This window comes from Coregonus lavaretus, assembly GCF_964263955.1.
Source record: "Coregonus lavaretus genome assembly, contig: HAP1_SCAFFOLD_988, whole genome shotgun sequence".
NCBI classification, from domain to species: Eukaryota; Metazoa; Chordata; class Actinopteri; order Salmoniformes; family Salmonidae; genus Coregonus; species Coregonus lavaretus.
The window spans coordinates 133,259-159,039 of record NW_028159891.1 but is presented as its reverse complement, the minus strand read 5'-3'; the positions used below and the strand labels follow the sequence as shown (position 1 = coordinate 159,039).

Below are 25,781 nucleotides of genomic sequence, written 5' to 3'. Positions count from 1 at the left end.
GCCCTTCCCTAGAAGCATGTTGAAAGTCTGTTGTTAATTAGTTTACAGAGAAATAGCATTGTATTTGGTCAAACACCATTTTTCCCAACAGTTTGCTAAGAGCTGGCAGCAAGCTTATAAATGTAGGTCTACTGTTAGAACCAGTAAAGGCCGCTTTACCATTCTTGGGTAGCAGAATGACTTTGGCTTTCCTCTAGGCTCAGATTAAAGATATGACAGATAGGAGTGGCTATAGAGTCAGCTACCATCCTCAGTAGCTTTCCATTTAAGTTGTCAATGCCAGGAGGTTTGTCATTATTGATCGATAACAATAGTTTTTCCACCTCTCCCACACTAACTTTACAAAATTCAAACTTTTAATGCTTTTCTTTCATTATTATTATTTTTTTATGCATCAATACGATGCCTCACTGTTCATTGTTGGCATTTCCTGCCTAAGTTTGCCCACTTTGCCAATTAAGTAATCATTAAAATAATTGGCAACATCAAATGGTTTTGTGATGAATAAGCCATCTGATTCGATGAAAGATGGAGTTGAATGTCATTCTACCCATATTTCAGTTAAAGTACTCCAAATTTCTTTTCCATCGTTCTTTATATCATTGATCTTGGCTTCATAATACAGTTTATTCTTCTTTTTGTTGAGTTTAGTCACATAATCTCTCAATTTGCAGTAAGTCAACCAGTCAGATGTGCAGCCAGACTTATTAGCCACTCCTTTTGCCCCGTCTCTTTCAACCAGACAGTTTTTCAATTCCTCATCAATCCACGGAGCCTTAACAGTTCTAACAGTCAGTTACCAAACAGGTGCATGTTTATCAATAATTAAAATAAACCCTGCTATAATGAACCCTGTTATAATGAACCCTGTTATGACTTTTCCTTTACAGGGGATCTGCAGTTCAAACAATAACAAAGCGGATACCCCACCACTGTTTTGGTAAAAAGCTGAGGCTGGAGAAATACAACCACTCTCAAATTCACAGCGCTTTGGATGCAATATGATATTTTAAATTCTAGTTTATCCATGTTTTCAGGCGAACAGTGTTTACAATGTTTACAAACAATTGAGTTAAACAGGTTGGTTTCTGATGGGGTACGGCAGTTGAACTAAGCTCATTAGGCATGTATACATTTATATTCTTAAAAATAGTCAATGGGTACATAAATCATTAATTTAAAAGTTTGAAATTGGATGTAGCAAATTGCTTATTTCCCCTTTAAAGTCGCTCAGAAAAAAACAAGCTCTGACTAGGAACAATTATATTTCAATGGTGATTCAACTCTTATTTCCAATTCGGAAATCTTTCTACATCTCCGACTTTCCGACCTGAAAATCACTGATGTCATGATTTGACCTCTTCCCCCCCCAGAGTTCCCAGTTCACCACAAGTTTACCTGTTTTAATAGATGCAAATCACTGTCACCACGCACTCCTGAGGCTATATGCTATCAATTTCTATGGAGGGCTTCACGTGTTATGGTTAAAAGCAGGTATTGAACTTGAGGGCGTGTGTGACGATGTAGTTCTAACCCTTGTTATAGCGAATGGCAAAAAAAAGCATTGGCTACCCGTTGTTGGCTTATAAATGGTGATAAAAAAACAAAACAATTATCCACGGTGCAAGTATCATTATCCCACAGAAAATATGGTTGTTTTAAATGCTCCGGAATTGAGTGGTAGGTTATGCCAATAAACACAGTTTTGATGTCCAGGAGTGGGGAATTGCATTGGATCAGGCTATTCGTTTCAGTGCAGTTGCGTTCTTCCCCATAAACTATAGCCTAAACCGAACCCTTACAACAAAATATTGCAGTTTTTGAAACTGCTGTAAAAGTGCTGTAACTGCAGTCGACTGTGGTATTTTGGACGCAGTAATTGCAGTTATACTGCTCTCTGATTGCATTTTTTTTTCTGTAAGGGAACCCGAACACGTCCCAGCCTATTTTGATCATAGATCAAGACTGAACAATTCGGCTAGCTTATATTTATTCTGGATTTGACCATTTATAGCCCGACTTCTAGGATCTTTTGACTTCTCCCCGCGGCTGTTTGTTATGTTTCCGATTGTGATAAATGTAGTCATATGAATACGTTCAGAATGTTGTCCTGTTAATTTGAAAAGACTAACCATTGTGATTAATGATATTTACTATCTTCTGCTTTTTATGAATAAACATGAATCGGTAAAAAAAAAAAAAATTGGTTTCGAGGTTCCGCATTTGTCCTTTGAATGTTCCTTTGTTTTTCATAAATGACTACTGCTTTATACCCGAAGACGTTTTTAAAGTTCCCCCGAGGCTTATTCCTTGTAAAGATCGGGCTATGCATATTGAGTATAATACAAACAGATGTCTAGACCAGGGGCCTGTTGCACAAAAGTAGAATTAAGACATCCGGGATAAATGACTCAGCTGAGCTCAATGAAGCCAAAACATGTGCGTCCAGGCTTAATTGGTTGCACAAAGACCAAGCCAGGATGAGCAGACACGGATTCATTAAGCCAGGTGAAACCAATCCTGGATAGGTGCGCGCTCACGGCTCACTCAAATAGACCCCGCCACAGATCACAGATTAACTGATTTACCATGGCAACTAGAGCCGCGTACTTTTCCCCGTCGGAAGCACAAATCCTCATGGAGGCATACGAGGAGGTAAAAGATATAATTAAGAAGAAAGGCAACACCGCCACAGTGATAAAGCAAAGAGAAAAAGCGTGGCAAAGTATTGCAGACCGCCTGAATGCGTAAGTAGTGCACAATTACACACTCACCGCTCCGCTGAAACATCACAATTACAATTCAAATATTTAATTCACATCTCCAAAAATGCAGTTGTACTGTAATTATGAAACGGTTAAATTTTTAATTGAAATGCACTGCAGATATGAGTGAAATTGTGTAAAGTAACTCCATCACACTGTATAAAGCTATGATAAATTTTTTGATATTTTTACTGAAAACAAGACAAAAATACCAAGTAATTTTTTGCAGTGTGACTCCATTAAATGTGTGTGTGTGTGTGTGTGTGTGTAGATTAAACATGAACGGGCCAAAACGGACATGGCAGCAGGTCAAAATCAAATACAAGAACATTCTGCAGAATGGTATGGTCCCTGACTAATATTTAACAAAGCACAAGCATATATTGTACCCAGAAGGTGCCTGCTCACACATTGTCTGTACTGTTTTAGCAGTGAAAAAGAATACCCACAGACAAGGCACGGGTGGTGGGTCACCAAAGGCTGACCTTACCCCAGCAGAGGACATGGCCTTGGAGCTAAATAAAGGCAGGCCCGTCTTAGAGGGGATCCCTGGGGGGAAAGAGACGAGCATAGGTTCCTCCCAAGATGCCACCCGCTTCATTCAAGGTATGTCCTTCCATCTCTACATGGGATACAACCACATTCATATTGAATCAATTTGGACTGTCTGACTTTGGTTTACCTATTGCCTTGCAGTGTCTGGCAGCACTGTGTTCCTGTTAGAGCCACCAGCACAAGCACCAGACGATGCTGATCCAGTGAGTACTCCATCAAAGGCATACTGTAGGCCTGGCATGTCTTGTCTACTAGCTTCAATATGAATCCGATTAAATGTGATAGGGTGAAGGCCCCAGTGCAGCAGCAACAGCACATGATGGAGACGATGATGAGGAGGAGACCATCTCTCTGGATTCCAGAAGGCATGAGGTATCATGTTAAGACTGTGAAAGTACTATTTACTCTACAATGGTGAGGAGTCCTCATCAAAATCAAAAAATCTAATTTCTTTTACAGGACCCAGATGCTATACAGTGGGAAAACCAGCCTGGCAACATAGTGCGTATTAATAAAAGGACACCACATCCTGCCAAATTCCAGCTGCGCTAATTGTATTGTGTTCACAGAGCTCACAAGCTATCAGAAAGTTGTATGGCAACCACCTCCGGCGCCAAATAGAACTGGCAGACATAGACATTCAGTACAAGAAGAAAAAGATGGAAAATCTTGCACTGGAGTCCGAAATAAAAAAGAGGACAATTAGGAAACTGGACCTTGAAATAAAAAAACTTGAGAGGGAGGTGAGATATGCCTTCAATGTACACTGTATGCTAACTGTAACACAAATGTATTAATCATTATTTTTCTTTCCTCCCCCAGCTCCAAGAAGATGACACAGCTCAAAATAAAAATTAGGTATATTCTCGTAAAGTCAAGTGAGCCATGACATATGAGCTCTTATTGTGAGCACACAGGACGGTGGCATCTTTCTAAGGTTTTTTTTATTTTCCCAGCAATCAGTACAACCAAGTCATCGTTATAAGGCATCGCCCTCTTTTGCCCACCCCCCCAGCACCAGGTGTGGCCACTAGCCTATATGAAGGCCCAAAATTGTGTGTTCCTTTCTGCTCTGACAATGGCATGCCCATTCGTGCGAGATGTGGTGGATGAAGAAGCACTTGTGCTGAGGAGAGCCTTCAGGCGAGAAAGGGTCTTCAGGGACCGGTTGGACCCACTGGCCTTCCCTGATGACCATCTATATGAAAGATACAGGTTTTCTGCAGATGGCATCAGGTATCTATGCAGACTACTGGGTCCCAGGATTAAGCACCGCACTGCACGGAGCCATGCACTGAGTGTGGAGCAAATGGTTTGTGTGGCCTTGCGCTTTTTTGCTAGTGGAGCCTTCCTGTACTCAGTGGGGGATGCTGAACAAGGCCACAATTTGCCGCACAATAAGGAGTGTGTGTCTGGCTATCAAAGCATTAGCAGATGTCTTCATCTCCTTCCCTGGCCACAGAAGACTCTGTGACATCAAAGAGGAGTTCTATAGGATTGCAGGTAAGAGGATCTACAAATTACAGGACAACTGTTAACACATAGTAGGATACTCATTACTTTGTGTGACAGGTTTCCCCAATGTCATTGGTGCAGTGGACTGCACACACATAAGGATAAAAGCCCCCTCAGGTGCCCATGAGGCCGATTTTGTGAATAGGAAATCCTTTCACAGCATTAATGTTCAGGTGAACATAACTTTTTGATATTGTCCATTGACGAACACTCTGCATTGCCAGTGATGTGCATTGATTGGTGTAATATTCCTCATCTTATGATTTCAGATGGTCTGCAATGCTGACTGTGTGATCAGCAATGTTGTGGCAAAATGGCCTGGCTCAGTCCATGACTCCAGAATCTTTCGGGCCTCTGAAATCTATCAGTGCCTATCACAAGGTAAGCCACACAACCCCTATTTATAACCATCATGGCTGTGTCAAGAATATCACTGTGTTTATGAGGTAGTAATGATGAGATTTTGTGTTGACAGGTGAATTCTCTGGTGTGTTGCTGGGAGACAGGGGGTATGGCTGCCAGCCTTTTCTCCTGACACCTTTCACAGACCCCCAGGAAGCACAGCAGGCCTACAACCATGCCCATGCCAGGACCAGGGCCAGAGTTGAAATGACCTTTGGCCTCCTGAAGGCACGCTTTCACTGCCTTCACAAATTAAGGGTCAGCCCTGTTAGGGCATGTGATATTACTGTGGCTTGTGCTGTCCTCCACAATGTGGCCTGCCTGAGGAAGGAGAGGGCCCCCAGAGTGCCACCAGCCATGGACTGGGACAATCCGGCAATCTTCCCTGATGACGACAGTGGTCGGCTGCTGAGGGACCAATATGTGTTGAATTATTTTAGTTAGTATGTGTGCTTTCAATTTTGGTTAAATATGTCCTGCGGTGGCAGAGGAATTTGGGTTTTTTTGGGTTCGTTTTTTTACGAATTTGGCCTCTTATGATGTTTGTGCGGTATACTGTGTGTAATACAAGGCTGCAGGGAGGCTACTGCATCCATTCATTTGTCTGTTCAGTTGATGTGTATGGATTTGTCCTGCATTTATTTTAGTGTGCAGACATGCAGGGTGTGTTATATACAGACCTTTGAATGTGTATGTATCATTTTGTATAATATGCTTGGATTCTGTGCTTTCCATCTTGTAGAGTCACTGTGACTTCAGTTTCGAAAGGAGCTGATGGTTTACCTGCTTTGTTTTGTCCTTATTCAATAAAGGAACATAATGTTACACATTGTGTTTTTATATTCATATGGAATGTGTATTTGTTTATATGACAGAGTACTAGGGCCACACTGAAGAAAAAGGATAAAGTCATAAATTTATGAGGCTGGTTCTTTCTGCAGAAAAGCTACATATTGTTTTGATACTTATGACAATGTGATACTTAATATTCTGGCACATCAGCATGTCTTTGTTTATGAAACCATACTGAAGTACAATTTCACGAAATGCCCCACATCTGTCATTTTAACAACTGTCCTCCTTTAAAACAACTGGTTACAATATTATGACTTGTGTTTTTTTCCCCTCTGTGGCCCTAATATTCTATCATTTTATATATAGCCTTATAGTCTATGGGAAACTGTAAATTATCTAATGATAGCAACATCATCTAAAAATCATTTTTTATCCAAAATCATTGAAATTAATGATCACAAACGTTTAAATAATGACAGTGGGTCTAGTTATATGTGATAACAATGTATAGTGAGCAGTGAAATAACTATTGGTTTCCATTTGTGGTGACTGCTGACTGACATTAGGGATGAGATTAAATAGATCCTGGAATTTAGCCTGGTCTGGAGCAGGCTAGCTCCACAGAATAAATCTCCATGGTAATTTATACCATAACATATCCTCCTGCCCCCTATCCATCTTTAGTGCAACCGGATTACGGATCAATTGAGCCAGGATCACCAAGATATCCTGGCTTAATCCCTTATCCTAGTTTTGTGCAACAGGCCCCAGAAGGAGGGAATGATGTGAGGCGAAAACGCACTATAGGCAAGTCTCTGTCTCCAGACAAATAGTGCGCATGTATTGTGACGTGGCGTGAGTTGTTTAGGCCACCTTTTGTTTGTTCATGTTGATCAATTCCCCGTTGTATCATCACCGGTAAATGTTCACCGTTAATTTCTGTCTTTTATCATCTACAAGGTTTATTTACGATTCATTTGTGTTAACGCAATTCAAACTGCTATACTTGATGAACAACTTTTGTTTTATTTCATACCATTTACGAGTTTTGTCAATTTCTTAATTGTTGTGTACAAAACAAAAATCAACCAGCATTTACATATTTCTTTTTCAGCTACATTACTCTCATCATTGACATCAATTTTAATCAGCAATGACAAGAGAGAAACAAGAAGAAACCCGCACACTGCTCCTGATAGAATCACTGCTCTTTATTATCTTTACGTATCCGCCTCGAGGCCTTCGTCAGAGCTTCTGTGAGTGTTTTGAATTTACACATTTATGTAGACGTTGCTCCACCCACATCCGTTCAATGCATTTTTTTTACATTTTAGTCATTTTAGCAGACGCTCTTATCCAGAGCGACTTACAGATGGTGATTACATTATTTATTTTTTATACTGGCCCCCCGTGGGAATCGAACACACAACCCTGGCGTTGCAAACGCCATGCTCTATCAACTGAGCTACATCCCTGCCGGCCATTCCCTCCCCTACCCTGGACGACGCTGGGCCAATTGTGCGCCGCCCATGAGTCTCCCGGTCGCGGCCGGCTGCGACAGAGCCTGGATTCGAACCAGGATCTCTAGTGGCACAGTTAGCACTGCGATGCAGTGCCTTAGACCACTGCACCACTGCGCCACCCAATGCATCCAATGGGGTTGAAGTCGAGGGAAAATAAACAAGTAAATATAAGTATTCTACTGAAGTGTGTACATAAAACGTATTAAAACACGTATGTAAAACAACAACGAGCACATCGACCTATCAAGTTAGTTTTCATAACTCATTGGGTGCAGTGCAAGAAGAAACATCAGAGTAGTCTGAAGTGGCCGCATTAGGACACGTTCTCATTTACAACATAACATGCATGGACATTTCGGCATTTAGACCTTTAGGGAATAATGTCTGGAGGGTGAAAATCCCAAAACATGCTCTTTTACTCAAGAGTTCTTTATATCGCCTCGTTTGTCTGATATCTTGACTTTCTCTTTGACACTAAATCTAAAAAGGTAGAAATGTGATGTTTTTGGTCATTATAATGTCACTTGATAATCCCTGTCGTTTCTTCCGGTTGAACTTTTATGTTCACGAATTCTCTGGTTTGAGAGAACGAGAGGTTTTACCTACATCCCACAGCCCACATGGACATTTAATCATGGAGATGACATGGGTGGAGGAGCACCTAACAATGCCATTTATTTGGAATCGTTTTCCTTTCCGTGGGTGGCATATCGTTGCACTGTGCGCAGCCTCTGCATTTATAGCTGCCGTTCGGAAGAGGCCGTAAACGAGCCTGGCTCATTTTGGCAGTTGGCATCGACCAACATGTCGCGTAAATTGCGACCTCTCCTTTGTACAATAAGCTGGCAGAGCTGGGTCCGATGATAAAACATGCCAGTGTTTCTTGACAGCAGCCTCTGCCCGCTAGATTATACGTCACAATGGCAGCATTGCCTGAAAGACCCACATCGCCACCTGCTGACTGCAGTTAGTAATAACGTCAGGTCAAATCTTTATTTTATTTTCAAACAAAACGTTTGTTTTTCATGCATTTTATTAAAATAAATAAAATATATGTAAAAGTACAAAGAGAATCATGTGTTGATCATTACAGATTTTTAATGAGTGAGTATTTTAAACATAAGGTTACAATAATATCAAGATATGCAGTTGGGTCTATACTGCGCCTACATTGTGTAACGATACATCATGTAGATGTACAGTATCAGTCAATGTATGGACACACCTACTCATTCAAGGGTTTTTCTTCATTTTTACTATTTTATACATTGTTGAATAATGGTGAAGACATCAACAATATGAAAAAACACATATCGAATCATGTAGTAACCAAAAAGTGTAAAACAAATCAATATATCTTTTATATTTACATTCTTCAAAATGGCCACCCTTTGCCTTGATGACAGCTTGGCATTCTCTCAACCAGCTTCATGAGGAATTATTTTCCAACAGTCTTGAAGGAGTTCCCACATATGCTGAGCACTTGTTGGCTTTGTTTCCTTCACTCTGCGGTCCAACTCATCCCAAACCATCTCAATAGAGGTTCAGGTCGAGTGATTGTGGAGGCCAGGTCATCTGATGCAGCACTCCATCACTCTACTTCAGTACGGAAAACACTGGAAAGTCAATACACAAGACACATTCAGAGTCTCTACGGCCTACTGATCCACCATGTATTGGACCTACATCTGTCCTATGTCCTACTGTTCAGCCTACATCTGTCCTATGTCCCACTGTTCAGCAGCCTACATCCTTATCTCCTGTGTGCGTCCTCTCATGTCTTCTCATGTGACCTAACCAGGCAAAACTCTTTTCACATTGGGAGCAGTGGTACGGCTTCTCCCCTGTGTGTATTCTCTCATGCTGTTTCAGGTGACTTAACTGGGTAAAACTCTTTCCACACCGGGAGCAGTGATGAGGCTTCTCTCCTGTGTGTATTCTCTCATGTATTTTCAGGTACCCTAACCAGGCAAAACTCTTTTCACATTGGGAGCAGTGGTAGCACTTCTCCCATGTGTGTATTCTCTCATGCACTTTCAGGTGTCCTAACTGGGTAAAACTCTTTCCACACTGGGAGCAGTGATGAGGCTTATCTCCTGTGTGTATTCTCTCATGTATTTTTAGGCTCCCTAACTGGGTAAAACTCTTTCTACACTGGGAGCATTGGAAAGGCTTCTCCCCTGTGTGTATTGTCTCATGTCGTTTCAGGTCCCCTAACTGGTTAAAACCCTTTCCACACTGGGAGCAGTGATGAGGCTTCTCCCCTGTGTGTATTGTCTCATGTCGTTTGAGGTCCCCTAACTGGTTAAAACCCTTTCCACAGTGGGAGCAGTGATGAGGCTTTTCCCCTGTGTGTATTCTCCCATGCACTTTCAGGTGTCCTAACTGGGTAAAACTCTTTCCACACTGGGAGCAGTGATGAGGCTTTTCCCCTGTGTGTATCCTCTCATGTATTTTCAGGCTCGCTAACAAGGAAAAACTATTTCCACACTGGGAGCATTGGAAAGGCTTCTCCCCTGTGTGTATTCTCTCATGTCGTTTCAGGTCCCCTAACTGATTAAAACCTTTTCCACAGTGGTTGCAGTGGAATCGTCTTGCTGGTTTGGACGTCTCTGGTTCCTCTGAATCTGGTCTTTCTCCTGCCAAAGACAGAGCGTTTATTTAAACAGAGACCTGAATGAAACCTCCACAACTCTGCATATTGGTTATTGATTTGGACACGTTAAAACTGTGTTTTGACATTGGGCTATCCCACCTTGCAAAATGTTGTTGAAAAGAAGACTATGCTCGAGGTCCAATCTATGTTCGGTTTTGGTTGAAAGTGAAAGTTGAAGAGATTTCTCAGGTCGTTGTTTCAACGACTTGAAAACAACTTAATTCAACGTACTTGCAGCCTATAAACATTGACGCAGCGTCTATGAACAATTTTATTAACAATCTTACATCACTCCAGTATTTCTTGACAATATTCAAGTGCTAATTGTCTTTATTCCACTACTGAAGAAGCATGACTCAAATCACCTACTCATATTTCAAACATCCAGCCTGACAAAATATACATTTGTAATTATTCCATGCCTCCCTATTGGAAATGAATTATTGCCAATACATACAGTGGGGAAAAAAATATTTAGTCAGCCACCAATTGTGCAAGTTCTCCCACTTAAAAAGATGAGAGAGGCCTGTAATTATAAATAGGTACACGTCAACTACAGTGGGGAAAAAAAGTATTTAGTCAGCCACCAATTGTGCAAGTTCTCCCACTTAAAAAGATGAGAGAGTCCTGTAATTTTCATCATAGGTACACGTCAACTATGACAGACAAATTGAGGAAAGAAAATCCAGAAAATCCCATTGTAGGATTTTTTATGAATTTATTTGCAAATTATGGTGGAAAATAAGTATTTGGTCACCTACAAACAAGCAAGATTTCTGGCTCTCACAGACCTGTAACTTCTTCTTTCAGAGGCTCCTCTGTCCTCCACTCGTTACCTGTATTAATGGCACCTGTTTGAACTTGTTATCAGTATAAAATACACCTGTCCACAACCTCAAACAGTCACACTCCAAACTTCACAATGGCCAAGACCAAAGAGCTGTCAAAGGACACCAAAAACAAAATTGTAGACCTGCACCAGGCTGGGAAGACTGAATCTGCAATAGGTAAGCAGCTTGGTTTGAAGAAATCAACTGTGGGAGCAATTATTAGGAAATGGAAGACATACAAGACCACTGATAATCTCCCTCGATCTGGGGCTCCACGCAAGATCTCACCCCGTGGGGTCAAAATGATCACAAGAACGGTGAGCAGAAATCCCAGAACCACACAGGGGGACCTAGTGAATGACCTGCAGAGAGCTGGGACCAAAGTAACAAAGCCAACCATCAGTAACACACTACGCCGCCAGGGACTCAAGTCCTGCAGTGCGAGACGTGTCCCCCTGCTTAAGCCAGTACATGTCCAGGCCCGTCTGAAGTGCATTTGGATGATCCAGAAGAGGATTGGGAGAATGTCATATGGTCAGATGAAACCAAAATATAACTTTTTGGTAAAAACTCAACTCGTCATGTTTGGAGGACAAAGAATGCTGAGTTGCATCCAAAGAACACCATACCTACTGTGAAGCATGGGGTTGGAAACATCATGCTTTGGGGCTGTTTTTCTGCAAAGGGACCAGGACGACTGATCCGTGTAAAGGAAAGAATGAATGGGGCCATGTATCGTGAGATTTTGAGTGAAACCCTCCTTCCATCAGCAAGGGCATTGAAGATGAAACGTGGCTGGGTCTTTCAGCATGACAATGATCCCAAACACACCGCCCGGGCAACGAAGGAGTGGCTTCGTAAGAAGCATTTCAAGGTCCTGGAGTGGCCTAGCCAGTCTCCAGATCTCAACCCCATAGAAAATCTTTGTAGGGAGTTGAAAGTCTGTGTTGCCCAGCGACAGCCCCAAAACATCACTGCTCTAGAGGAGATCTGCATGGAGGAATGGGCCAAAATACCAGCAACAGTGTGTGAAAACCTTGTGAAGACTTACAGAAAACGTTTGACCTGTGTCATTGCCAACAAAGGGTATTTAACAAAGTATTGAGAAACTTTTGTTATTGACCAAATACTTATTTTCCACCATCATATGCCAATAAATTCATTAAAAATCCTACAATGTGATTTTCTGGATTTTTTTTTCTCATTTTGTCTGTCATAGTTGACGTGTACCTATGATGAAAATTACAGGCCTCTCTCATCTTTTTAAGTGGGAGAACTTGCACAATTGGTGGCTGACTAAATACTTTTTTTCCCCACTGTATGACAGACAAAATTAGAAAAAAATCCAGAAAATCACATTGTAGGATTTTTAATGAATTTATTTGCAAATTATGGTGGAAAATAAGTATTTGGTCACCTACAAACAAGCAAGATTTCTGGCTCTCACAGACCACGAAGGTCGAGAGCCGCACTGCTTCTTGACACAATGCTCGCTTAACCCGGAAGCCAGCAGCACCAATGTGTCGGAGGAAACACTGTACATCTTGCGCCCGCCTGCCACAGGAGTAGCTAGAGTGCGCTGGGACAAGGACAACCCGGGCCGGCCAAACCCTCCCCTGAGCCGGACGACGCTGGGCCAACTGGGCACCGCATCATGGGTCATCCCGGTTCACGGCCGGCTGGGATCGAACCGGGATCAGTAGTGACGCCTTAGAACGCTGCATGCTTTTGAGCACTACTGAAAAAGTACTATTTACATGTGAAAGACGAAATGCTGCATTTACTACAGGCCTATTGTTTACCTTTGTGTTGGGGACACTTTGATATCTTGATACTATGCAGCTGTTTAAAGGGCAAAATCCACAGATGAAACAATAACAAAACGGTCGACCCTGCCTCTGTTTTGGTAAACAGCTGAGGGATGGGAGAAATGTAATGTAAGATGAATAGACAGAGCTATGGATGCAAGGACTGACCATCCATGATATCAACATTATTGTTTTAAACATGTTATGAGGCTATATAGTATTTGTTTACATTTACAATGTTTACAAACATTGGAGAAAAACAAGCTTACATTTTGGGTTCTCATGGAGTGTAACAGTTGAACTCATGAGGCATTTAGAAGTTATATTCTTCAAGAATCAATGGATGGATGGATGATAATAGTAGAGAGAGTGATTTATTTCAGCTTTTATTTCTTTCATCACATTCCCAGTGGGTCAGAAGTTTATATACACTCAATTAGTTTTTTGGTAGCATTGCCTTTAAAATGGTTTAACTTGGGTCAAACGTTTCGGGTAGCCTTCCACAAGCTTCCCACAATAAGTTGGGTGAATTTTGGCCCATTCCTCATGACAGAGCTGGTGTAACTGAGTCAGGTTTGTAGGCCTCCTTGCTCGCAAACGCTTTTTCAGTTCTGCCCACACATTTTCTATATGATTGAGGTCAGGGCTTTGTGATGGCCACTCCAATACCTTGATTTTGTTGTCCTTAAGCCATTTTGCAACAACTTTGGAAGTATGCTTGGGGTCATTGTCCATTTGGAAGAACCATTTGTGACCAAGCTTTAACTTCCTTACTGATGTCTTGAGATGTTGCTTCAATATATCCACATAATTTTCCTTCCTCATGATACCATCTGTTTTGTGAAGTGCACCAGTCCCTCCTGCAGCAAAGCACCCCCACAGCATGATGCTGCCACCCACGTGTTTCACGGTTGGGATGGTGTTCTTCGGCTTGCAGGCTCCCCCATTTTCCTCCAAACATAACAATGGTCATTATGGCCAAACAGTTCTGTTTTTTGTTTTATCAGACCAGAGGATATTTCTCCAAAAAGTAAGATTTTTGTCCCCACGTGCAGTTGCAAACCGTAGTCTGGCTTTTTTATGGCGGTTTTGGAGCAGAGGCTTCTTCCTTGCTGAGCGGCCTTTCAGGTTATGTCGATATAGGACTAGTTTTACTGTGGATATAGATACTTTTGTACCTGTTTCCTCCAGCATCTTCACAAGGTCCTTTGTTGTTGTTCTGGGATTGATTTGCACTTTTCGCACTAAAGTACGTTAATCTCTAGGAGATAAAAAGCGTCTCCTTCCTGAGCGGTATGACGGCTGCGTGGTCCCATGGTGTTTATACTTGTGTACTATTGTTTATACAGATGAACGTGGTACCATCAGCCATTTGGAAATTGCTCCCAAGGATGAACCAGACTTGTGGAGGTCTACCATTTATTTTCTGAGGTCTTGGCTGATTTCTTTTCATTTTCCCATGATGTCAAGCAAAGAGGCACTTAGTTTGAAGGTAGGCCTTGAAATACATCCATAGGTACATCTCCAAATTGACACAAATTATGTCAATTAGCCTATTAGAAGCTTCTAAAGCCATGACATCATTTTCTGGAATTTTCCAAGCTGTTTAAAGGCACAGTCAACTTAGTGCATGTAAACTTCTGACGCACTGGAATTGTGATACAAATGAATTATAGGTGAAATAATCTGTCTGTAAACAATTGTTGGAAAAATGACTTGTGTCATGTACAAAGTAGATGTCCTAACCGACTTGCCAAAACTATAGTTTGTTAACAAGAAATGTGTGGAGTGGTTGAAAAACGAGTTTTAATGACTCCAACCTAAGTGTATTTAAACTTCTGACTTCAACTGTATATATATACATATATATATATATATATATATATATATATATATATATATATATATATATATATATATATATATATATATATATATACACACACACACACACACACTACCGGGCAAACATTTTAGAACATTTTCATATACAGTACCAGTCAAAAGTTTTAGAACACCTACTCATTCAAGGTTTTTCTTTATTTTTACTATTTTCTACATTGTAGAATAATAGTGAAGACATCAAAACTATGAAATAACATATATGGAATCATGTATTAACCAAAAAAGTGTTAAATCAAAATATATTTGAGATTCTTCAAAGTAGCCACCCTTTGCCTTGATGACAGCTTTGCACACTCTTGGCATTCTTTCAACAGGTATTTCAATGCATTTCAATTAACAGGTGTGCCTTCTTAAAAGTTCATTTGTGGAATTTCTTTCCTTCTTAATGCGTTTCAGCCAATCAGTTGTGTTGTGACAAGGTAAGGGGGGATATACAGAAGATAGCCCTATTTGGTAAAAGACCAAGTCCATACTATGGCAAGAACAGCTCAAATAAGCAAAGAGAAATGACAAGTCCATCATTACTTTAAGACATGAAGGTCAGTCAATACGGAACATTTCAACAACTTAAAGGAAAATAGAATAATCAGAACAGTTGTCAGTCCAAAACAACAGTCAGAACAAAGCCTCTGTATTCTCTCATGTCATCTCAGGTCCTCTAACACTACACAACCCATTCAAATCAGAAAAGCTTGATGATGAGTTGGTTAACTGAATAAGTTGTGCTCTACGGCCTACTGATCCAACATGTATTGGACCTACATCTGTCCTATGTCCTACTGTTCAGTATCCTACATCTGTCCTAAGTCCTACTGTTCAGTATCCTACATCTGTCCTATGTCCTACTGTTCAGTATCCTACATCTGTCCTATGTCCCACTGTTCAGCCTACATCTGTCCTATGTCCTACTGTTCAGTATCCTACATCTGTCCTATGTCCTACTGTTCAGTATCCTACATCTGTCCTATGTCCTACTGTTCAGTATCCTACATCAGTCCTATGTCCTACTGTTCAGTATCCTACATCTGTCCTATGTCCTACTGTTCACCAGCCTACATCTGTCCTATGTCCTACTGTTCAGTATCCTACATCTGTCCTATGTCCTACTGTTCAGTATCCTACATCTGTCCTATGTCCTACTGTTCAGTATCCTACATCTGTCCTATGTCCTACTGTTCAGTATCCTACATCTGTCCTATGTCCTACTGTTCAGTATCCTACATCTGTCCTATGTCCTACTGTTCAGCCTACATCTGTCCTATGTCCTACTTTTCAGTATCCTACATCTGTCCTATGTCCCACTGTTCAGCAGCCTACATCTGTCCTATGTCCTACTGTTCCGTATCCTACATCTGTCCTATGTCCTACTGTTCAGTATCCTACATCTGTCCTATGTCCTACTGTTCAGTATCCTACATCTGTCCTATGTCCTACTGTTCAGTATCCTAAATCTGTCCTATGTCCTACTGTTCACCAGCATACATCCTTATGTCCTGTGTGTATTCTCATGTCTTCTCAGGTGACCTAACTGGTAAAAACTATTTCCACACTGGGAGCAGTAATGAGGCTTCTCTCCTGTATGCGTCCTCTCATGTCTTCTCAGGTTAGCTAACCAGGCAAAACTCTTTTCACATTGGGAGCAGTGGTAGGGCTTCTCCCCTGTGTGTATTCTCTCATGCTCTTTCAGTTGTCCTTTCAGGTTAAAACTCTTTCCACACTGGGAGCAGTGATGAGGCTTCTCTCCTGTGTGTACTCTCTCATGTATTTTCAGGCTCGCTAACTGGGTAAAACTCTTTCCACACTGGGAGCATTGGAAAGGCTTCTCCCCTGTGTGTATTCTCTCATGCTCTTTCAGGTATTCTTTCCGGTTAAAACTCTTTCCACACTGGGAGCAGTGATGAGGCTTTTCCACTGTGTGTATTATCTCATGCACTTTCAGGTGTCCTAACTGGGAAAAAATACTTCCACACTGGGAGCATTGGAAAGGCTTCTCCCCTGTGTGTATTCTCTCATGCCCTTTCAGGTGTTCTTTCCGGTTAAAACCCTTTCCACACTGGGAGCAGTGATAAGGCTTTTCCCCTGTGTGTATTCTCACATGCACTTTCAGGTGTCCTAACTGGGTAAAACTCTTTCCACACTGGGAGCAGTGATGAGGCTTATCTCCTGTGTGTGTCCTCTCATGTCTTTTCAGGTTCGCTATCAAGGAAAAACTCTTTCCACACTGGGAGCATTGGAAAGGCTTCTCACCTGTGTGTATTCTCTCATGTTGTTTCAGGACCCTTAACTGATTAAAACCTTTTCCACAGTGGGAGCAGTGGAATCGTCTTGCTGGTTTGGACGTCTCTGCTTCCTCTGAGTCTGGTCTTTCTCCTGCCAAAGACAGAGCGTTTATTTAAACAGAGACCTGAATGAAACCTCCACAACGTCTTGCTAGGAGGTTTAATCCAAATCAGATCCCTCAATAACCCGAAGCCAGTTTACAAAAAAAATTCACATTTAAAATAATCTTGGCAGGGTTGATTGGTTGGGTTACTTTCTAAATGTAATCCGTTACAGTTGCTAGTTACAGTGGGGGAAAAAAGTATTTAGTCAGCCACCAATTGTGCAAGTTCTCCCACTTAAAAAGATGAGAGAGGCCTGTGATTTTCATCATAGGTACACGTCAGCTATGACAGACAAAATGAGAAAATCCAGAAAATCACATTGTAGGATTATTAATGAATTTATTTGCAAATTATGGTGGAAAATAAGTATTTGGTCAATTACAAAAGTTTCTCAATACTTTGTTATATACCCTTTGTTGGCAATGACACAGGTCAAACGTTTTCTGTAAGTCTTCACAAGGTTTTAACACACTGTTGCTGGTATTTTGGCACATTCCTCCATACAGATCTCCTCTAGAGCAGTGATGTTTTGGGGCTGTCGCTGGGCAACACAGACTTTCAACTCCCTCCAAAGATTTTCTATGGGGTTGAGATCTGGAGACTGGCTAGGCCACTCCAGGATTTTGAAATGCTTCTTACGAAGCCACTCCTTCGTTGCCCGGGCGGTGTGTTTGGGATCATTGTCATGCTGAAAGACCCAGCCACGTTTCATCTTCAATGCCCTTGCTGATGGAAGGAGGTTTTCACTCTTTGGATGCAATTCAGCATTCTTTGTCCTCCAAACACGACGACTTGAGTTTTTACCAAAAAGTTATATTTTGGTTTCATCTGACCATATGACATTCTCCCAATCCTCTTCTGGATCATCCAAATGCACTCTAGCAAACTTCAGACGGGCCTGGACATGTACTGGCTTAAGCAGGGGGACACGTCTGGCACAGCAGGATTTGAGTCCCTGGCGGTGTAGTGTGTTACTGATGGTAGGCTTTGTTACTTTGGTCCAAGCTCTCTGCAGGTCATTCACTAGGTCCCCCCGTGTGGTTCTGGGATTTTTGCTCACCGTTCTTGTGATCATTTTGACCCCACGGGGTGAGATCTTGCATGGAGCCCCAGATCAAGGGAGATTATCAGTGGTATTGTATGTCTTCCATTTCCTAATAATTGCTCCCACAGTTGATTTCTTCAAACCAAGCTGCTTACCTATTGCAGATTCAGTCTTCCCAGCCTGGTGCAGGTCTACAATTTTGTTTCTGGTGTCCTTTGACAGCTCTTTGGTCTTGGCCATAGTGGAGTTTGGAGTGTGACTGTTTGAGGTTGTGGACAGGTGTCTTTTATACTGATAAGTTCAAACAGGTGCCATTAATACAGGTAACGAGTGGAGGACAGAGGAGCCTCTTAAAGAAGAAGTTACAGGTCTGTGAGAGCCAGAAATCTTGCTTGTTTGTAGGTGACCAAATACTTATTTTCCACCATAATTTGCAAATAAATTCATAAAAAATCCTACAATGTGATTTTCTGGAGAAAAAAAAGCTCAATTTGTCTGTCATAGTTGACGTGTAACTATGATGAAAATTACAGGCCTCTCTCATCTTTTTAAGTGGGAGAACTTGCACAATTGGTGGCTGACTAAATACTTTTCCCCCACTGTACCTGTCAAACAGTGTAATCAGTAAAGTAATACTACATTCCATCAGCAGACTATATGATCTATAATATCAAAAGCCGCACTGAAGTCTAACAAAACAGCCCCCACAATCTTTTTAACATCAATTTCTCTCAGCCAATCATCAGTCATTTGTGTACGTGCTGTGCTTGTTGAATGCCCTTCCCTATAAGTGTGCTGAAAAGTATGTTGTCAATTTGCTTACTGTAAAATAGCATTTTATCTGGCCAAACACAACTTTCCCCAAAACGTTACTAAGGGTTGGTAACAGGCTGATTGGTCGGCTATTTGAGCCAGTAAAGGGGGCTTTACTATTCTTTGGTAGCGGAATGACTTTTGCTTCCCTCCAGGCCTGAGGGGGCACACTTCTAGTAGGCTTAGATTGAAGATATGGCAAATAGGAGTGGCAATATTTATTAGACCTAATTGATAAATAGACTAGTCAGTATAGGATCCATTTATTAGACCTAATGGATAAATAGACTAGTCAGTATAGGATACATTTATTAGACCTAATGGATAAATAGACTAGTCAGTATAGGATACATTTATTAGACCTAACTGATAAATAGACTAGTCAGTATAGGATACATTTATTAGACCTAATGGATAAATAGACTAGTCAGTATAGGATACATTTATTAGACCTAATGGATAAATAGACTAGTCAGTATAGGATCCATTTATTAGACCTAATGGATAAATAGACTAGTATAGGATCCATTTATTAGACCTAATGGATAAATAGACTAGTCAGTATAGGATACATTTATTAGACCTAATGGATAAATAGACTAGTCAGTATAGGATACATTTATTAGACCTAATGGATAAATAGACTAGTATAGGATACACTTTAAATGTACATTATTGTTATTTGATAGGCTACTAGACCTAAAGAGGCATTCTGCAGTTCAAACAACAAAAAAGGTGTCACCCTGCCACTGTTTTGGTATACAGCTGAGGGATGGGGTCAAACATTAAATACACTACATGACCCAAATGATGTGGCCACCTGCTCATCGAAAAATATCATTCCAAAATCATGGGCGTTAATATGGAGTTGGTCCCTCCTTTGCTGCTATAACAGCCTCCACTCTTCTGGGAAGGCTTTCCACTGGATGTTGAACATTGGTGTGGGGACTTGCATCCATTCAGCCACAATAGCATTAGTGAGGTCGGGCACTGATGTTGGGCGATTAGGCCTGGCTCGCAGTCGGCGTTCCAATTCATCCCAAAGGTGTTCGATGGGGTTGAGATCAGGGCTCTGTCCAGGCCAGTCAAGTTCTTCCACACCAATCTCAACAAATAATTTCTTCATGAACCTCGCTTTGTGCACAGGGGCATTGTCATACTGAAACAGGAAAGGGCCTTCCCCAAACTGTTGCCACAACGTTGGGAGCACAGAATCGTTTAGAATGTCATTGTACGCTGTAGCGTTAAGATTTCCCTTCACTGGAACTAAGGGGCCTAGCCCGAACCATGACAAACAGCCCCAGACAATTATTCCTCATCCACCAAACTTTACAGTTGGCACTACGGTAGCGTTCTCCTATAGCCACCTCCTATTTGTACTGGACTCCAAGTGCATCCTCAAATCAACCAATCACTCTAATCTTAATTCCAAGCCTTAGACGTCCACAGACTAACCCATCTTTCCCAGTATAATACAACTTTACTATTTCCTTTGGGCAATACATCCTTCACCACTGAACAAAAATATAAACGCAACATGCAACAATTTCAAAGATTTGACTGAGTTCCAGTTCATATAAGGAAACCAGTCAGTACCTGGTGTGACCATTTGCCTCATGCAGCGTTACACCTTCACATAGAGTTGATCAGGCTGTTGATTGTGGCCTGTGGAATGTTTTCCCACTCGAGCTGCTGCATATTGGTGGGGAACTGGAACACGCTGTCGTACACGTCATTACAGAGCATCCCAAACATGCTCAATGGGTGACATGTCTGGTGAAAATGGTGGCCATGGAAAAACAGGGACAGTTTCAGCTTCCAGGAATTGAGTACAGATCCTTGCGACATGGGGCCGTGCATTATCCTGCTGAAACATGAGGTGATGGCGGTGGATGAATGGCACGACAATGGGCCTCAGGATCTCGTCACATTATGAATAGTATAGCACGGTAGTGTGATGTTATTGGTCCGTTTTAAAGGCCAATCCCAGACCTGAATAGTATAGGGTGCTTCATTATTCGTCCCTTCCAGGGGAACTTTCAATTATTTAGAACAGCCATGGAGTGGTCTTGGTGTCTGGGAATAGTTGGTTATCAATGTAATACCATAACCATCCTTCACCACACTCTCTGGATTTACTCTGCTGGTTGTCCTGGTAACAGATACCAGTCTATCTTCATGTCAACTAACAGAACTCTGCTGGTTGTCCTGGTAACAGATACCAGTATATATTCATGTCAACTAACAGAACTCTGCTGGTTGTCCTGGTAACAGATACCAGTATATATTCATGTCAACTAACAGAACTCTGCTGGTTGTCCTGGTAACAGATACCAGTGTATCTTCATGTCAACTAACAGAACTCTGCTGGTTGTCCTGGTAACAGATACCAGTCTATCTTCATGTCAACTAACAGAACTCTGCTGGTTGTCCTGGTAACAGATACCAGTATATATTCATGTCAACTAACAGAACTCTGCTGGTTGTCCTGGTAACAGATACCAGTCTATCTTCATGTCAACTAACAGAACTCTGCTGGTTGTCCTGGTAACAGATACCAGTATATATTCATGTCAACTAACAGAACTCTGCTGGTTGTCCTGGTAACAGATACCAGTCTATCTTCATGTCAACTAACAGAACTCTGCTGGTTGTCCTGGTAACAGATACCAGTGGGCAGATCTATTTTATTTGTTTAAACTAAACTACAGCACTTACTTTGATTAGTCAAATCTGCTCCTTTCTTCTCTTCTCCTCCTCTCACAGTTCCACTCAGCCCCGTTGTTTTCCTGCAGTCCACCAGCCGCACAGACAACCTCTTCAGACCCAGCAGTAAGGCGCTACTGGGAGAGGTACGACACGGGGACTCTGGGAGGGCGGAAGGGCTAGCGTTGTCCTGGTAACCATATAGAGGGGACACAGACACATATCATTATGGATGCTGATGTCACTGTTGTCATAAAGTGCTTTACAGAAACCCAGCCCAGACCCCGATAGAGCAAGCTGTATGCTAGACCAGACCAAGCTGTACCATTTGGTGTTCTGATCTGGAGAGACTCTTCTCTGCCTCGTCAGTATCAGGATGTTGTTGAGGCTCCCCAGAGGATCCACGATAGTCACGTCTCTCTCCTGTATGAACGAGAACATCAAACAGATGGTAAACATGTGACCTCAGGGTCTAAAAAGGGCCTAAAATGTCTAGTTCCATCCTGATAAAAAATATAGATATTGTAAAATGTAAAAAGCATGTCAAACATCCTTCCTCCAAATGAAGTTTCTATGTTGTTTTTGGGCTGTCAAGGAATCGCCTAATAATAATATTATAATAATATGACATTTAGCAGACGCTTTTATCCAAAGCGACTTACAGTCATGTGTGCGTAAATTTTTACGTATGGGGTGGTCCCGGGGATCGAACCCACTACCCTGGGCGTTACAAGCGCCGTGCTCTACCAATTGAGCTACAGAGGCCCACGATTTGATTGGTCCTCAACTCGCAGCTCAGACACTTGATTCAGGATAAAGTGGAGTCAGCAGGTTTGGAGCTGAAGGATTTGTTGCCATAGAAACGTACAAGGCTAACAGGTAAGCAACCTTCAACGGTTATCCTGAGTTGAATCCAGTGAGTTGAATTCAGAATTGACCAAAATCAGCTCACTAACTCCTCTATCCCACTACATAGAGTTAAACATGCTGTTCTGATGGGGTTGATGACCGTTGAACTAAAGTTGTTGGGCATTTAGAAGTTATATTTGTCAAGAATCACTGGCTACAACTCTCTCGTATGTGTCACCAGTTTCTTGGACTTCTCCTCTGCTTTTAAACTCTTAGATGTGAAGTTCTGGATCCCAGTTACATTTTGTGTACAAAGCGCTCCGTGAATTTCATAGGGTCCCGTGCCTCATAGCGCCAGAAAGCCCCATCTGTCTGCTGTCTGTTTTGCATTCTCTCAGCGGACCTGACTTGAACTGTCAGGTTTCAGACCCCAACATTTGCATAGGTAGTTACGTGTCACATTTTCTGGCTATCCAGAAAAATGATCAATTATCTCTTCCTCTGAGCAAGTGAGACCAGCTTGGGAGACAGCTCCCAGTGTGGAAAGATATTTACCCGCTGACTTCACAAAATGATTTTCCATGTAAATGGAGTATAAAGTATCAATCATTTAAAAGTTATAAAATGCATACACCAATCACAGATTGCCCCTTTAACAATTCATACAGAACTGAACAACACATTCGAGTGCAGAACCTTTTTTAGACAGTTACTCACTGGTGTTAATCAGATATTCTGTCTCCTCCTCTTTCACTCCCAGAACGTCTTCAACCTTCTCTTTTATTGAGATAGCCTCCTCTTCCTCCCAAAAAGGTTCGTCTTTCACTGTAACATCCTCTTCTTCTTTCACAATAACAGCCTCCTCTTCCTCCTTTTTTATTCTGAAATCATCTACCTCCTCTTCTTCCACTGTGACAGCCTCTATCCCCTCTTCCTCTTTCACTCCAAACGGATCTCTCTCTTCTTTCACTATAACATCCTTCTCTTCTTTCAATGTGATATCCTCCTCCTCTTCTTTCATTCTGAAAGCTTCTACCTCCTCTTCCAGTGTTACAGCCGTTATTCCCTCTTCCACTCCAACATGCTCCACTTCTTCTTTCACTGTGATAGCCTCCTCTTCCTCCTTTTTCATTCCGATAGCTTCTTCCTCTCCTTTCACTGTAATATCCTCCTCTTTTACGACAATGTTCATCCCCAGAGCTTCTTTCTCCGTCCAGCAGACCTCCTCTTCTTTAGCAGGAGGAGAGTAGCTTAGTGAGCTCATGGTCGGGGATGTTAGCTAGCTAGCTAGCATTAGCTGGTTAGCATTAACGACTAGCCTAGTGCCGGGCTCAATATCAATCTTAACAAGCTAACACATTTAACATCTAGCAAATGACGTTAAAGTTAAGAAGTTGATACGTAAACATAATTGTGTTTAAAACGCTGAGACTAATATACACAAGAATGTGCTTAAATGTTTCATTTTCATGTTGACTAGCAAGCTATCGAGGTGGATAAGTAGCCGTGTTGCTGTTCTTAGCATCCCGTCCACTAGATTATACGTCACGCAAGAAGCACCTGAATGACTCACATCGCCATCTGCTGACTGAATTGGGTAACGCAGTTTAACAAAAAAGATTCTGTCAAACAACGTCATAACAAATCATTTCAAAGTAAGGATTTTCCTCACTTCTTATCGGAGGAAACCGGAAACAGGAGCCATTAGGGCAGGGTTTCCCAGATTCGGTGAGTCCATAAATTTTTCATACTGGCGCTTGTAACGCCAGGGTAGTGGGTTTGATTCCCGGGACCATCCATATGTACAATGTATGCATGCATGACTGTAAGTCGCTTTGGATAAAAGCGTCTGCTAATTGCCTTATATTATTATTATTGATATACCTCTTTCCACACTGGGAGCAGTGGTAAGGCATCTTCCATGTGTGTGTTACCACATGGTCTTTCCCTAACTGGGTAAATATCTTTCCACACTGGGAGCATTGATAACGTTTCTCTTAGGTGTGGATTCTTTCATGCTCTTTTAGTTGCCTTGACCAGGTCAATTTAAATCCACAGTGGGAGCAGTGGTAAAGCTTCACTCCAAAGTGTATTCTCTGATGTATTTTCAGAGTCCCTAACCGGGTACAACACTTTACACACTGGGAGCATTGGAAAAGCTTCTCTCCTGAGTGTGTCCTCTCATGTGATTTTAGGCACCATGATGAGGAAAATCTAATTTCACATCGGGAGCAGTGGTAAGGCTGCTCCCTTGTGTATTATCTCGTGTCTTTTCATGCTCCCTAACTCTGTAAAACTCTTTCCACACTGGGAACATTGAAAGGTTTTTCTCCTGTGTGTGTCCTATCATGCCTTTTTAGGTTCCCTAACTTGCTAAAACTATTTTTACACTGAGAGCATTGGAAAGGCTTCTTTCCTGTGTGTGTCCTCTCATGCGTTTTCAGGCTCCCTACCAAGGTAAAACCCTTTCCACACTGTGAACATTGGAATGGTCGTTCTCCAGTGTGTATTCTCTTATGATCTTTCAGATGCGATGACTGAATAAATCTCTTTCCACCCCGTGAGCACTGAAAAGGTCTCTCTAAAGAATGTGTTCTCTCATGTGATTTCAGGTTCCCTAGCTGGGTAAATCTCTTTCCACAATCTGAGCAGTGGTAGGGCTTCTCCCCTGTGTGCGTTCTCAAATGCGTTTGCAGGTTCACAACACGGGTAAAACCTTTTCCACACTGAGAGCATAGGAATGTTTTTTCTCCTGTGTGTGTCCTCTCATGTGTTTTCAGGCTCCCTTCCAAGGTAAAACCCTTTCCACACTGTGAGCATTGGAATGGCTTTTCTCCAGTGGGTATTCTTTCATGCTCTTTCAGGTAACATACCCACTTAAAACTCTTTCCACAGTGGGAACACTGGTGTGGTCTCACTGGTTTGGGCATCTCTGGTTCGCCTGAAGGACTCTTACCGATGTGAGAGTGAGAGTCTGCCAAAGACAAACAGCGTATCTAGTTAAACAGAGACCAGGATCATATAAATGTTTACATATTTTTTCATTTTGAGCTGTGAAACATTTTGCTATGTTGCGCACTAATAAACACGACCCTGAATGAACCCTCCACGTGGTAAAACTGTCTTCCTCTGAGGTTTAATCCAAAACTAGATCCCTCAATAACCTGAGGTCAGTGTTTTAGATTGTTTAATCCAGATCCAAATGATCCTTCGCTGTCTTGATTCTGTCC

At 41.8% G+C, this 25,781-nt stretch overlaps 1 protein-coding gene across 1 annotated transcript; it reads right to left on the bottom strand.

The window, feature by feature from the left end:
* Positions 1–8,119: 8,119 nt before the first annotated feature.
* LOC311122352 (uncharacterized protein) lies at positions 8,120–23,977 on the bottom strand (the record flags this gene model as incomplete). Its single annotated transcript, XM_084196724.1, has 5 exons — positions 23,269–23,977; positions 22,028–22,125; positions 21,715–21,892; positions 9,709–10,194; positions 8,120–8,157 (listed from the first exon to the last, which is right to left on the bottom strand). Exons 1-5 carry the CDS (start codon positions 23,813–23,815, stop codon positions 8,120–8,122), a joined length of 1,347 nt encoding a protein of 448 aa, XP_084052850.1. The 5' UTR covers positions 23,816–23,977.
* Positions 23,978–25,781: the final 1,804 nt, after the last annotated feature.